General features: G+C 44.3%; 1 protein-coding gene across 6 annotated transcripts in view; it reads left to right on the top strand.

Moving 5' to 3' along the window:
* CD99L2 (CD99 molecule like 2) overlaps positions 1-12,198 on the top strand; it is a 149,695-nt gene that overhangs the window by 132,446 nt on the left and 5,051 nt on the right. For 3 of the 6 annotated variants that reach the window (XM_081126188.1, XM_081126191.1, XM_081126189.1), the window contains exons 6-7: positions 8,265-8,303; positions 8,805-8,924. In XM_081126188.1, coding sequence (XP_080982314.1) covers positions 8,265-8,303; positions 8,805-8,924 — 159 coding nt within the window. Of the gene's footprint in view, positions 1-8,264; positions 8,419-8,804; positions 8,925-12,198 lie in introns of all 6 variants that reach the window. The other 3 variants (XM_081126190.1, XM_081126186.1, XM_081126187.1) reach the window with 1 other exon arrangement.

Genomic DNA, 12,198 nt, shown 5'->3' with positions numbered 1-12,198 from the left:
TCCTTAGGTAGTTGGATAATCTGAGGCTCTCTGTGGACCACCTCCACTTGTCACCTATTTTGTCTCCTCCTGTGATTGCCTGGTCTTACTCCAGAGTCTCCTGTAGAGTCTTTAGGGTACTGGATGGCTATGTAGCTTGGGATATCACTCTCTTTACTTAGAGGTTTTGCTGTCAGGCACTCACTGTGGGGAAGTTAGTCTCTGCTTCACAGCCAGTTCCTCAGTTTTTACCCTATCCTCCAATTCTAGTTCCCCATACAATGGCCTGCTACAGTTTCAACCTGTTGCCTTTTCTGTATGGGCAGTTTCAGCAGCCTGGGCTCAGTGGGTTAGATTAAAACACATTCTGATGAGCACTTTGCCTGCTCAGCCTCCAACAGGGGTTTTAAGCTTTTCCTCTAGTTCCCAAACAATAGTCCTTGAGAGTCTTATTCTTATAATATCCTCCTGTGAGCTGTTCTCCCTTCCCCTCAGGAGTGTGCCCTTTGGGGAATATCTGGGGCTTCAGTGAGCTGAACCAGCCCATTTCCTGTTGGAGGTGGCGCTCCTAACCTGCAGGAGAGGTGAGCGTGTTCTGCCCCTCCTTTCCCAGATCTGGTTGGCTGATTGCACAGGTGCACCAATTTCAACTCTCCACAATGCAGATATCAATTCCAGCTTCCGCTGTTCTGTCTGCCTAATGCAAGCCAGGAAGTTGGATGCCCATTCAGTAATCAAAAACTCAAAAAAGCACAAAGGAACAAGCAAGCAGAGAATCTGCCCTGCAAGGTCCTGCTACCCCCATGCCAAGGGACCAAGCAGGAGGGTAACAAAGTCAGGCCCACACAGCTCCCCTCCACCCCTGATCTCAGTAAAGCTGGGGCATTTCCTTATATGCTATCCAGACACCCCTCAGGGCAGGTCCAAAATCTCAGATTCGCCTTTCTGGGAGCTCATGTGGCTGGAGAACTGATCTGCCCCACAGATATCTCCAGTCAGTCTCTGGTGGTGGGAGGGCTCTCTTCCCCTTCTCCATGTCATGCAGATTAAATGCTCCCTGGAGTTCTACACAATGCCTTACAGGAAGGCAGAGTGTCCCTGTATGTGGCTATTCAGTGCAGCCCTCTGGATAATTTCTACTTGGGAGCCACACACTGTGGGACATCCTTTCCTGTGGTCAGCACCCTGTGTGAAAGACTTCTGTCCTGGCCACCATTAGAAGCTTTCTTTCAGTGAGAAGGTGTGGTCCCCTCCTCTCCAGCACACTATTCCCCTGGTCCCTCTGCCCTCCATGTGGAGCTCTAATTTTCTCTTCTTGGGGATTGAGATCCAGTTTTTGGATGCCAGCCCACACTCCCAAGGGGAGGAAGCTTTTCAGTCTCTAGCCCTAGGGCCTCAGAGCCCAGCACAGGCTTCAGGAGGACACCCCCTTTCTACCCCCCCTTACGAGACTCTATGATGTTTCTTGAATGCTTCCTACTTGAAATATGTCAACTCATGTATATTTCTGTTTCTTCCAAGCTGTTTACACAGTATTTTAGTTAGTCAAGTCACTGGCTGGGAGCAAGGGCACTCTGCTTTTTGTCACAGTGCCACCATCTTCCCCATCTTTCCCTTTTTTTATAGTGGTTGACTTCTCATTTCTCCCCATTGTGATCTGAGTAGATGTTTGATATGATTTCAATCTTCTTGAACTTGTAAATACTTGTTTTGAGTCCTAACATGTGGTCTATCTTTGAGCATGTTTCATGTGCACTTGAGAAGAATGTATATTTTGCTGCTTTGAGCTGAAATGTTCTATAAATGTCAATTAATTCCATTAGATCTAGTCTGTCATTTAAGGTCTCTGTTTCCTTGTTGATTTTTTTTCTGGATGATCTATCCAGCAATGGCAGTGGAGTGTTAATGTCCCCCACTGTGATTGTATTGCTGTCAATCTCACCTTTAAAGTCCACAAAGAATGTTTTATATATTTAGGTGCTCCTATATTGGGCGCATATATGTTTATAAGGGTTATAAACCCCTGTTGGATTGATCCCTTTAGTACTATGTAGTGACCTTCTTTGTCTCTTGTTATGGTCTTTATTTTGAAGTCCATTTTGTCAGAAGTCATAAGTATTGCTACCCCAGCTTTTTTCCCTTTCCATTTGCATGGAATACTTTTTTCCATCCCTTCACTTTCAGTCTCTGTGAATAATTTGTTCTGAGGTGAGTCTCTTGTAGACAACATATATATGGGTCATGTTTTCTTATCCATTCAGCTACCCTACATCTTTTGATGAGAACATTTATTCATTTACACTTAAGTTTATTTTTTATATGTATTTATTTAATGCCATTTTCCCCCTTTATGATTATGTACCTTTTTTTCTAGATTTCTTCTTCTTAATGCAGTACTTTTAGTATTTCTTGCAATGCTGGTTTGGTGGTACTGAACTCCTTTAGCCTTCTTTTGTCTGGGAAGCTTTTTATTTTCCCCCAATTTTAAATGATAGCCTTGCTGGATAGAGCAGTCTTTGTTGCAAGTTCTTGCTTTTCATTACTTTGAAAACTTCATGGCAATCCCTTGTGGTCTGAAGAGTTTCTGTTGAGAAATCCACTGTTGAGAAATCCTCTACAAGGGGACTCCCTAGTAGGTCATTGATTGTCTCTCTTGTGGTCCTTAAGATTCTTTCTTTGTCCTTAACATTTGACATTTTAATTATGATGTGCCTTGGTGTGGGTCTCTTTAGGTTCATCTTGATTGGGACCCTCTGTACTTCCTGAACTTATATAGCTTTTTATTTCACCAGGTTAGGGAAGTTTTCTAAGATTATTTCTTCAAACAGGTTCTCTATCCCTTGCTTACTTTCTTTTCCTTCTGGAATCCCTAAGATGCAGATGTTGTTATGTTTCATGTCCCAGAGCTCCCTTAAACTATCCTCATTCTTAAATCTTTTTTCTTTTTGTTGCTCTGTTTGGTTGTTTTTTCTACCTTGTCTTTCAGTCTCTAATTCTATCCTCTGCTTCATCCATTCTACTTTTAATTCCTTCCATTGTATTCTTGATGTCAGATATGGTATTCTTTATTTCCAACTCGCTCTTATTTAGAGTTTCTGTCTCCTTTTTCACATTGATGTAGTTGTCATTAAGTTCTTTGTTATTCTCACTAAGTTGTTTAAGCACCCTCATAACCATTATTTTGAACTCTGTGTCTGATAGATGTCTTGCTTCCATTTTATTCAGTTCTTTTCCTGGAGATTTTTCCTTATCTTTCATTTGGGGGTTCTTTGTTGCCCCGTTTTAGCTGTCTCTGCTTTTGCTTCTGTGTGTAAGATAGAACTACTATGACTCCCAGTCTTTATGGGGTGACCTTATGTAGTTAGTGTTCTGTGGAACATAGTGGTAAAATCTCCTTGAACTCCTGAGCTGAATGCTCTAGTTATGTCCATTTTGTGGGTTATGTGAACCCTCCTGTTGTAATAGGGAGCTGATTTTTGTTGGCCCATTCGTGGGTGGGATCGACATTCATCCCACAGAAATGAGCTTAGCAAGATGGGGACAGCTGGAAATGGAAGTGAAAATCCAATCCTCCCTTTGATTTGGGGTGACACAGGCCCTCAGACCCCAAATGGGGAACTAGCTACTTGCCTTCTAGCTTAGAAGTGTCCTTGTCAGAGACCCTGAGGGGTGCCTCCGAGGGGTCACACCAGATGACCCAACTTTGAGTTATGTCCCCTTTCCCCTGTGAGGTTGCACCAGCAGGCATGTGCCAGCCAGGCTTAGAGAAAGAGAACAAGGAAGCCCTCTCCACTTGAGGTGTTGCCTACCCTTGGAAGGGAGAGAGCTGCTCACCTCTTTCTATCTCTGCAGTGCTCTGCCAGAGACCCTGTTGGAGTACTCCAAGTGAGTCAGGTCCAATGTCTAAGCTCTGCTTTGTACCCCCTTCCCTCAGTAGATATGAGATTAGCAGGGTGGGACCAGTAGAATCTGGGCATGCTAGTCTAATCCACACTTTGATTGAGGTGGCCCTAGTCCTTAGCCCTCAAGAGGATAGGTAGGTGCTCTCCTTTAAGCTCCATGCCAGAGCTCTGGAAGGGAGGCTCCAAGGGGGACACACCAGATTTCACAGTTTTGATTTGTGACCCCTTTACCTTGGGAAACTACACCTGCAGGACAGTGCAGGTGGGACTCAAGGCTGCCCCTTCCACTTGGGGTACCACCAGCTCTTTTGGGGGATGGGAGAGAGCTTGTCACTCCCCTCTATCCCTGCAGCTCACTGCCAGAGGTCCAGATGTAGACTTCCAAAGGGGTGGCTTCATATGCCCCAGTTCTGACCTGCAATTCCTCCCCACTTTGAGTCTGCACTTGGCTGGTGGTGTGGCAGGTTTTGGGAATGCAAATTCAAAAAGCCCCTTGTTGGGGGTGGTGCAGGTCCTCAGCCCTCAAGAAGGGAGTTAAGCACTTGCCCTACAGCTCAGCAGTACCCAACTAAAGCTCTTGAAGGGAGGCTCCTACATGGTCACACAAGATTTCACAGTTCTGATTTATGACCCCTTTTCCTTGTGAGTCTGCCCCTGTCGGAAGGTGAGGTGGGGCTTGGGTTAATAGATCAAGGCTGTCCCCTCCACTTAGGGTGGCACCAGTTCTTTTGGGAGGTGGGAGAGAGCTTGCGACCCCACCTCTATCCCTGCAACTCACTCCCAGAGGCCCTGGTGAAGGCTTCTGAGGGGGAGGGGGAAGGGTTCTAAAGTCTAAAGTCCCAGTTCTACTTTGGGAGTACAAATCCAGGCAGCCTTTTGTTGGAGGTGATGCAACTCAGTGACACCCCACCAGAACTCTTGAAGAGAGGTTCCTCCAGGTCACACCAGATTTCACAGTTCTGATTTGTGACTCCTTTTCCCTGTGAGTCTGCTCCTGTAGGATGGTGCAGGTTGAGCTTAGAATGATAGATCTGTGGTAGGCAGTTAGATACACATGAGCAGAGCAAGGACAACGGGCCAGTTACAGAAGGTCACCAGGGTGGAACATCCTGGACACCCAAGCTCCATGACTTCTGCCAACTGAACACCTAAGTTCTAGACACTCTTAATATTATTATGTCAATTGCCTGTTCATGCTCATTGCCTATGTTTGTACTGGAATCATTATCTTTTCTCATTGATTTGTAAGGGCTACTTTTACATGAGTGATTATTATTAAGTCCTCTTCATTTATTCCAAAAACATTTTATTTACCCATTCATCAATTGATACACCTTTGGGTTGTTTCCACTCTTTGGCTTTTATGAATAATACTGCAATGAAATTAGTGTACAAATTTTTGTGGGGGCATTATGTTTTCTATTCTCTTGGTTATATATCTGGATGTAGAATTGCTTGCTCATGTGTTGAAATTTTTGAGGAATTGCCAGCCTGTTTTCTGTAGCAGCTGGACAGTTTTACATTCGCATCAACAATATCTGAGGGTTCCAATTCCTTCACATCCTAACCGACACTTATTTATCTTTTTCTGGATTATAGAGATCCTAATGTGTGTAAATCAGTATCTCATTGTGGGTTTGACTAATGATGTTGAGCATCTTATTAGCCATTTGTGTATCTCTGGAGTTGTAGAAGTTCTTTATATATTGTCAATAAAGCTCCAAAGGTTTTAATTTTAATGAAATCCAATTTATTCATTTTGTTTTGCTTTGTTGTTGTGCTTTTAGTACACAAATTTTTACTTCTGCTATCTTTTCCATTTTAAATTTCTAGATTTAGAAACTCATTCCCTACCCCAAGACAATATAAATGTTGTTGTACATTTTCTTGTAGTGCTTTTATAGCTTCATCTAGTTTATATTTATTGGGAACTTCTATGGAAGGTATTGGATTGGATCAATTTATTTTATGCCATTGGTTCATCAGTTGTCCCAATACCATCTTTTGTATAGCATGCATTTTGTAAAGGAACTGAGATAATTCTATGCTCAGAGGAAGTAAATAGAGCTCTTTTGCTAAATGAGGATCAAAGCCACGATTTTGGCTTGGCTAACTCCAATGGCAGGTCTATGTAGCTGACTTCAGGTTCATGCAACTAGAAGGGATAGAAGGATCCTGAATGCCTGTTTATTTATTTATTTTTCAATTGGTTTTTAACCTCATGGTATTTCTAGCTCACATGCCCATCTGAGCAGTGAGACTCCCACAGGATGGGATTAATTTTTTTGAGGGAGAGAAATAACATTTTTTGGTAATCTTCTTAGGATAATGCTTCTATACAATCACAGATTGTCAGATAGTCAGGAATTCGTAGAGATGTGTTGAGCTTTTGAGTCTTTTTGACAGCCTGGGAGAGTACCAAGCCTTTCTGCATGTATCCGGAGAAGCAGTAGTAAGGGGGCAGTTCTGTTTACATTTCATGTAATACCCTCTTAATTCAGCCATCATACAGATTGTAAGGTTCAAGTTGCTGTGAATCCTTGTGACCAAATCATTAACAAGGGAAAAGAGATTTGTGACCACTCAGCTTCATTCCACCTCAAGGTGAAACAAAGAGTAGGTAGAATTGCTCAGATTTGTCTGGAAATCTAGTGACATGAATATATCAGCAGAGGATGCCTGTGATGGGGCTTGCCCCTCCAGCACAGTAGAGGGGACCATTGATGGTGAGGACTCCATGTCCTCACAAGTGGCCTCACTGCTGACATGTTAATGCACAGGGCAACTCCTGTCCTCCTTTCTACTGTGCTTTCTTCAACAGCAGTGATTGTGTGTTTTAAAATGCCAGTGCTCCTTGTTTTGTAAATAACCATTCATATCCAATCATAGATCTTTATAAAATGCATTTAACCCAAGGGTTCAGCCTCAGGTGGGAACATAACAAATCTCATTTCCTTCCACTAGACTCTTTTTAAAAAATAAACTTTATTTTTTAGAGCACTTTTAGGTTCACAACAAAATTTAGCAGAATGTACAGAGAGTTCCCATATTACCCCTGTTCCCACACACCCACAGCCTTCCCCATTAACAACATCCCTTATCAGAAGGACATTTGTTATGATCCAGGAAGCTACATTCCCCCAAACTCTTTGGTGAAGGAAATGTCAGAGTTCATTGCCTCGAACATCCCAGGGCAGTTTCCTCTAAGGACTCTGGGCTTTGTTAACAGTCTCCCTCCATTAATGATTGTTATGCCCTGAGAAGAAAGAGGGTACATGAAAGGACTGCTCAAGGCTAATTAATGTCTTGAAATGGCACCATTTGCTTGTCAGGGAGCTGCTCTCTGGGGAAGTGTGTGTGTGTGTGTGTGTGTGTTTTATGAAATTTTATCACATGTGTAGATTCCTGTGACCACCTTCATAGTCAAGATAAAGGACAACTGTGTCACCACAAGGATCCTGCCTGTTTTCCTTTTATAATCACAGCCAGCTCCTTCCCTCTCCACCCTCCCTAACTCCTATCAGCCACTAATCTAGTCTCCATCTCTGTGATATTTCAGAAACTTTTATATTTTAAAATCCTGTGTAAGGAACTGTCAACCTGCATTTGTGTATGTTCCAAGAACAACCCCAAGTCTATACCAAGCTGGAAGTGGAAGCCCTTAAAAACTCTTAATTATGGTTTAATCCTATAGCATATTGTAAGGATGCTGTATATGTACCTAAGTTACATGAACAGATACATCGGGATTTGAAGAAAAGCAGATAAAGCACTAGGCACAGAAAGAAAGTAAATTGAAATATTAACTGTAAATCTCACTGGCTGACAGGATTATGAATAATATTTATGCTAGCCTTTCATCTTTTTTTAAACAAAGTTTTACATATGCATGTTTTTATAATCAGATAAAGAATAAATATTTCTTACAGGAAATAGTAAATACATGGGACACACATACTGTTGTCATTCAGAGTCAGGCTCACCTGGCATGGGCCCAGCTCAGTCACCTGTTGGCAAGTCCTTAAGCTTCTGCTCCCTCCTCTGTAAGATGGGGATGCTAGGTGACCTGCCCCGCTGGATTGCAAGGAAATTCAGTGAAGCACTGTGCATGAGGAGCCCAGATATAACAAATGTTCAATACACAGTTGTTATCATTTTGAAAATAAAAAGTCCCACAGGGCAGCCTGGGTTTTGCAAGTGACCAGCACAAGGGAGCAGGTCCTGCTTCATTTGGGTATAAACCCACAGGGGGGTTACTGGCTGGGTCCTGTGAAGAGGGTAATCAGAAGGGTCAGGGAGTCGGGAAGGGGCTGTCTCTACTAACCCAGAGCTGGATGTTCATAGACTCACAGCAGACACTATGTGCTTTCGTCCTTTCTCCAGGTGGTGGCAAGTATGGCAGCAATGGCGACCCTGAAGCTGGTGGGTTTGAATCCCAAGATTTCTGTTGGAAACCACAAGGAGACATAGTGCTGGCCCACTCTCGTCACAGAGTTGGCCTTCCAGACCTTCCCCTGAATGTTTCCACTAAAGAAATGTGAGGCTAGCAGCAGCAGGACAGTCATTTAAAGGAATTAAGCTAAAAAATATGGATTGCCGGGGAGGTGGCCCCATGGGAAGCTTGCTGGCCTGAGACCCAGAAACCTATCTGGAACTCAGTTAAATAGGGACTGTACCATTTCCATGTCCACATTTTAAGCTTCTCAAAGTGGAAATCCTTACAGAAAAAGAGAAGCATTTGGCAAATCCAAGGAGGGCAGTATGTCATTTGAACTCCTTTGATACAAGTGGCTAGGCCTCTCAAAACTAGCTCAGAGGTCCTGGGCATTGGAACAAATTTAAGTCAGTGTCTGAGCTGATCCTTATGGCACTGTTAGCTTGACCTCACGTCTTCTCATTTCTTCTACCCTTTCCTTTGCCCAGAAATGTCACTAGGGACTGGCACCATTGCTGGTGTGGCCAGTGCCCTGGCCATGGCTCTGATTGGTGCTGTCACCAGCTACATCTCCTACCAACAGAAGAAGTTCTGCTTCTTCATTCAGCGTAAGTGGATCCGCCTTGTGTACGTAAACAAATGGTTAAGGTCTTTTGAGGGAAAGAGGCAGAAACATGAGCAAGTTGAGATTCAGGTCTATTCCACAGCCTGCCTGAGAAGACTTCTTGGGGGAGGGGTGGGGAGAGGCACTTTTGGAAATCCCTGGGGGCAGATCTAGGCCAAACTAAAGTGTAAAGCAGCCTAAAAGAGAGGATGGGGCTGGATATATTGACCTTGATCTTTTCAAGGTTCCAGTTTCTGGAAGCCAAATTTCTGTGGGAGCAGAGCCATTGTGATGTTTCCTTGTCATAGAACAGGAGAGACACTGGGATTTCTGTATGACCTCAGATTTCACCCAGAGGAATTTGGGGCCTTCAGAGGCTCTGGGGTCAACAACTCCCTCTTGTGCTGCCATTTTTCTCTGGAGCAGAAGGCAGCAGTCTCTGGGGATCACCAAGACCCAGCAGGCAGCTGGGCAAGCCAGCACTCATTCTGGAACTGCCCTGGTGCCCCTGCTTCTCCCCATGTAAGCCAGAAAATATTAAAATATGTCAAATTGTGAATTCTTTTAAAGGAGTAGGAATGCAAGAGAGATATTATATGTAGTTCCCCCCCCCCCCTTTACATGCTAGATTTGTAATACCTAGGATGCTCCCACTTCATGCCATGGCTCTTTAAAGATGTGTTACAAATGGAATCCTATCTTGGAAGCTGTCAGGCACCCCATGTCAGGAGCCCTGTGGGAATGCTGTTGAGGGTGAACAGAAAGACTACACTTGGTTTTATGAGCACAGCGTTGATATGTCACTGTTTGCTTAGAGTGTGTCTCTACTTTAAGATTGGTGATTTTTAGTTCAAATGACATAATCTGACTCAATGGTAGTTTTCCTCTTTCTTGAAGCTTAGGATCACTCCCTATGAGGCTTCTTCTACCCTTGTTCTAGGCCTCTGCCCTTAATTCTAGCCAGGAGCTGAGCTTACCAGAAAAGTAACTGGAGTCCCAGAATGCTTTGAATGTGGATATTGCTAAAGTTTACAACTACTTTTTCATCTGGCCATCATATTTGCTTCTTTTTTACTCTTATACAACATTCTTGACCAGGGCCACCACATACAGCTACACAAGCTGTGCACAGTACTCTACTGGCACCATTCACATCTCAATGCACAACCTGCACAACTGTTCATGGTCTCCCTACTTGAGATACTGTCAACTAACCAGGGATTGAGAAGCTTGGCTGTAGAGCGGTATGAACAAAAAAGAGTCAGAAAGAGTGCAGACCTGGAGGCTGGATTGTCCTTAGAGCTTTCCCCTGTGCCAGCGCAAAATAAAAGAAACTGAGTGGCTTAAAACAACAGAAATCTATTCTCTGACAGTTCTGAAGGCCAGAGAAGTCCAAGATCAAGGTGTCAGCAAGGTTTGGTTCCTTCTGGAGGCCCTAGGATAGGATCCTTCCTTGCGTCTTCCAGGTTCTGGTGGCCCTGTTTCCCGTGGCAGTCTCTGCCTCTATCTCCACATGGCATTTCCCTCTGTGTCTGTCTTTCCTATTTTGTCTTTCATATCGACACTTGTCATTAGATGTAAGGCTGATGTGGATAACCCAGGATGATATCATCTTGAGATCCTTACCTTAATTACACCTGCAAAGACCCTTTTCCAAATAAGGTCATATCCACAGGTTCCAGGGATGAAGACATGGACATATCTTTTGGGGGCCACCATTACCCAAATAGTGAGAACTCCCATAACTCGATTGGGGAGGTATGATGTGCACCTTCATCTCATAGATGAGGAAATGGAGGCACAGAGGATTCTTGAAGGAACTTACTTCAGATGCGAAGCCATCAATCCAGAAGGAGTGCCAGTAGGTAGAAACAAGGAAGAGAAAAAAGGTTGATTTTCAAACCAAAAAAGAGTTGTTTGGGTTGTATCTGTTTGTCTCTGTGGGGGTACTAAAGTGAAATGAAAATACATGATTTTGTTTCCTAAAACAAACAGGTATGAGGCTTTGCAAATTGGATTATCAGGGAAGCCAAATAAAATGTGAAAATATGAAGGCCTTGGTATGTAGAATCGAGTAATTTATATGATATTTGAGAAAGAATAAACCCAAAAGAGGGAGTGTTGATGACAACTGAAAGATGTGTGGCAACAAAGATGGAGGACATGGATGTGACCTCTATTTTTAAGGGGCAGCCTCAAGGTGAGGGTGTTTCTGGGCCAGATAGTAAGAGTGAGCCTGCTGGCAGAGTGGCATAGGCCAGGGAGAAAAGTGGGCTTGTAGGGCTAATGGTGGCTCTCAAGAAGTTCATGGAACCCACTGGCTTCTCCCCAACCCCTCCCCATCCAGTCTAAGAAGGCTTCCCTCCCTGCCACAGGCTTCACACCACACCCACTAGTCCCTGTATGGGTGGCCCTTCCACCTGTGTATTTGGACTCAGTTTTCCCCCCTTCAATCTTTTAATGATGTCATTGTCATTGCTAAACCTACACTGTCCTGAATCCCTTACCCAGACACACTTGAGCAAGTGCTATCATCACTCCTGATTTACACAAAAGGGAGCCAAGTGTGAAGTATCCCCCAAATTTGAAAAAGATTTCTTTTGCTTCTGTATCCACTCCCTGTACTACCAAATTTCTCCTCAGAATTTTTAAGTTGTTTCCACCCTGTCTCTGTGACCTTCCCTCACAGATTCCACCAGTCCTCCTGGATCCTCCTGTCTTTTTACCCTACATCAGTGGTTCCCCAATCCTGGGGCTTGTACCCCCTGCTCTGGGCCACCATTGCCCCTGCCTTTCCAGGGCCAGTTCTAGTCCTCCATCTGAATGGTTCTATCAGCCTCCTGATGGCCCTGGTGTCCTTCACACTTCTTGCTTGAAGCAGCCAGAAGAACCTGCTTAAAATGCACAGGGCCAGCTCTGATGGGACCTCCCATGTTCCCTACTGCTCTCCAGGTCATAGCCAAGCCCCTGAGCTTGTCATTCAAAGCACTTCATTGTTCCACTTCAGTCACAACCTTTCCCTTTCATTCCCCTCCTGACCCTTGCAGCCCTGGACCTAGAAGACTTTCTCAACAGCCATACTCACTTCCCTGAGTCTGCCCTGTAGTCTCCAGCATCCCCTCTGCTGCCTCCTCTCCTCACCTAGCTGCTATCATTCTTTGAGCCCAGGCTACCATCTCAGGAAGCCTTCCTGCCCTCCCAGCCTGAGGGCCTGACTAGATGCCTCTCCTGAATGTGGCCATAGCACCCCTTGCTTACTGTTATGGAGATCAAAGGGC

This window comes from Miniopterus schreibersii (genome assembly GCF_964146895.1).
Source record: "Miniopterus schreibersii genome assembly, chromosome: X".
In the NCBI taxonomy this organism is placed as follows: domain Eukaryota; kingdom Metazoa; phylum Chordata; class Mammalia; order Chiroptera; family Miniopteridae; genus Miniopterus; species Miniopterus schreibersii.
Note: the sequence above shows the minus strand (reverse complement) of the source record. Positions and strands in the feature narration are given on the sequence as shown.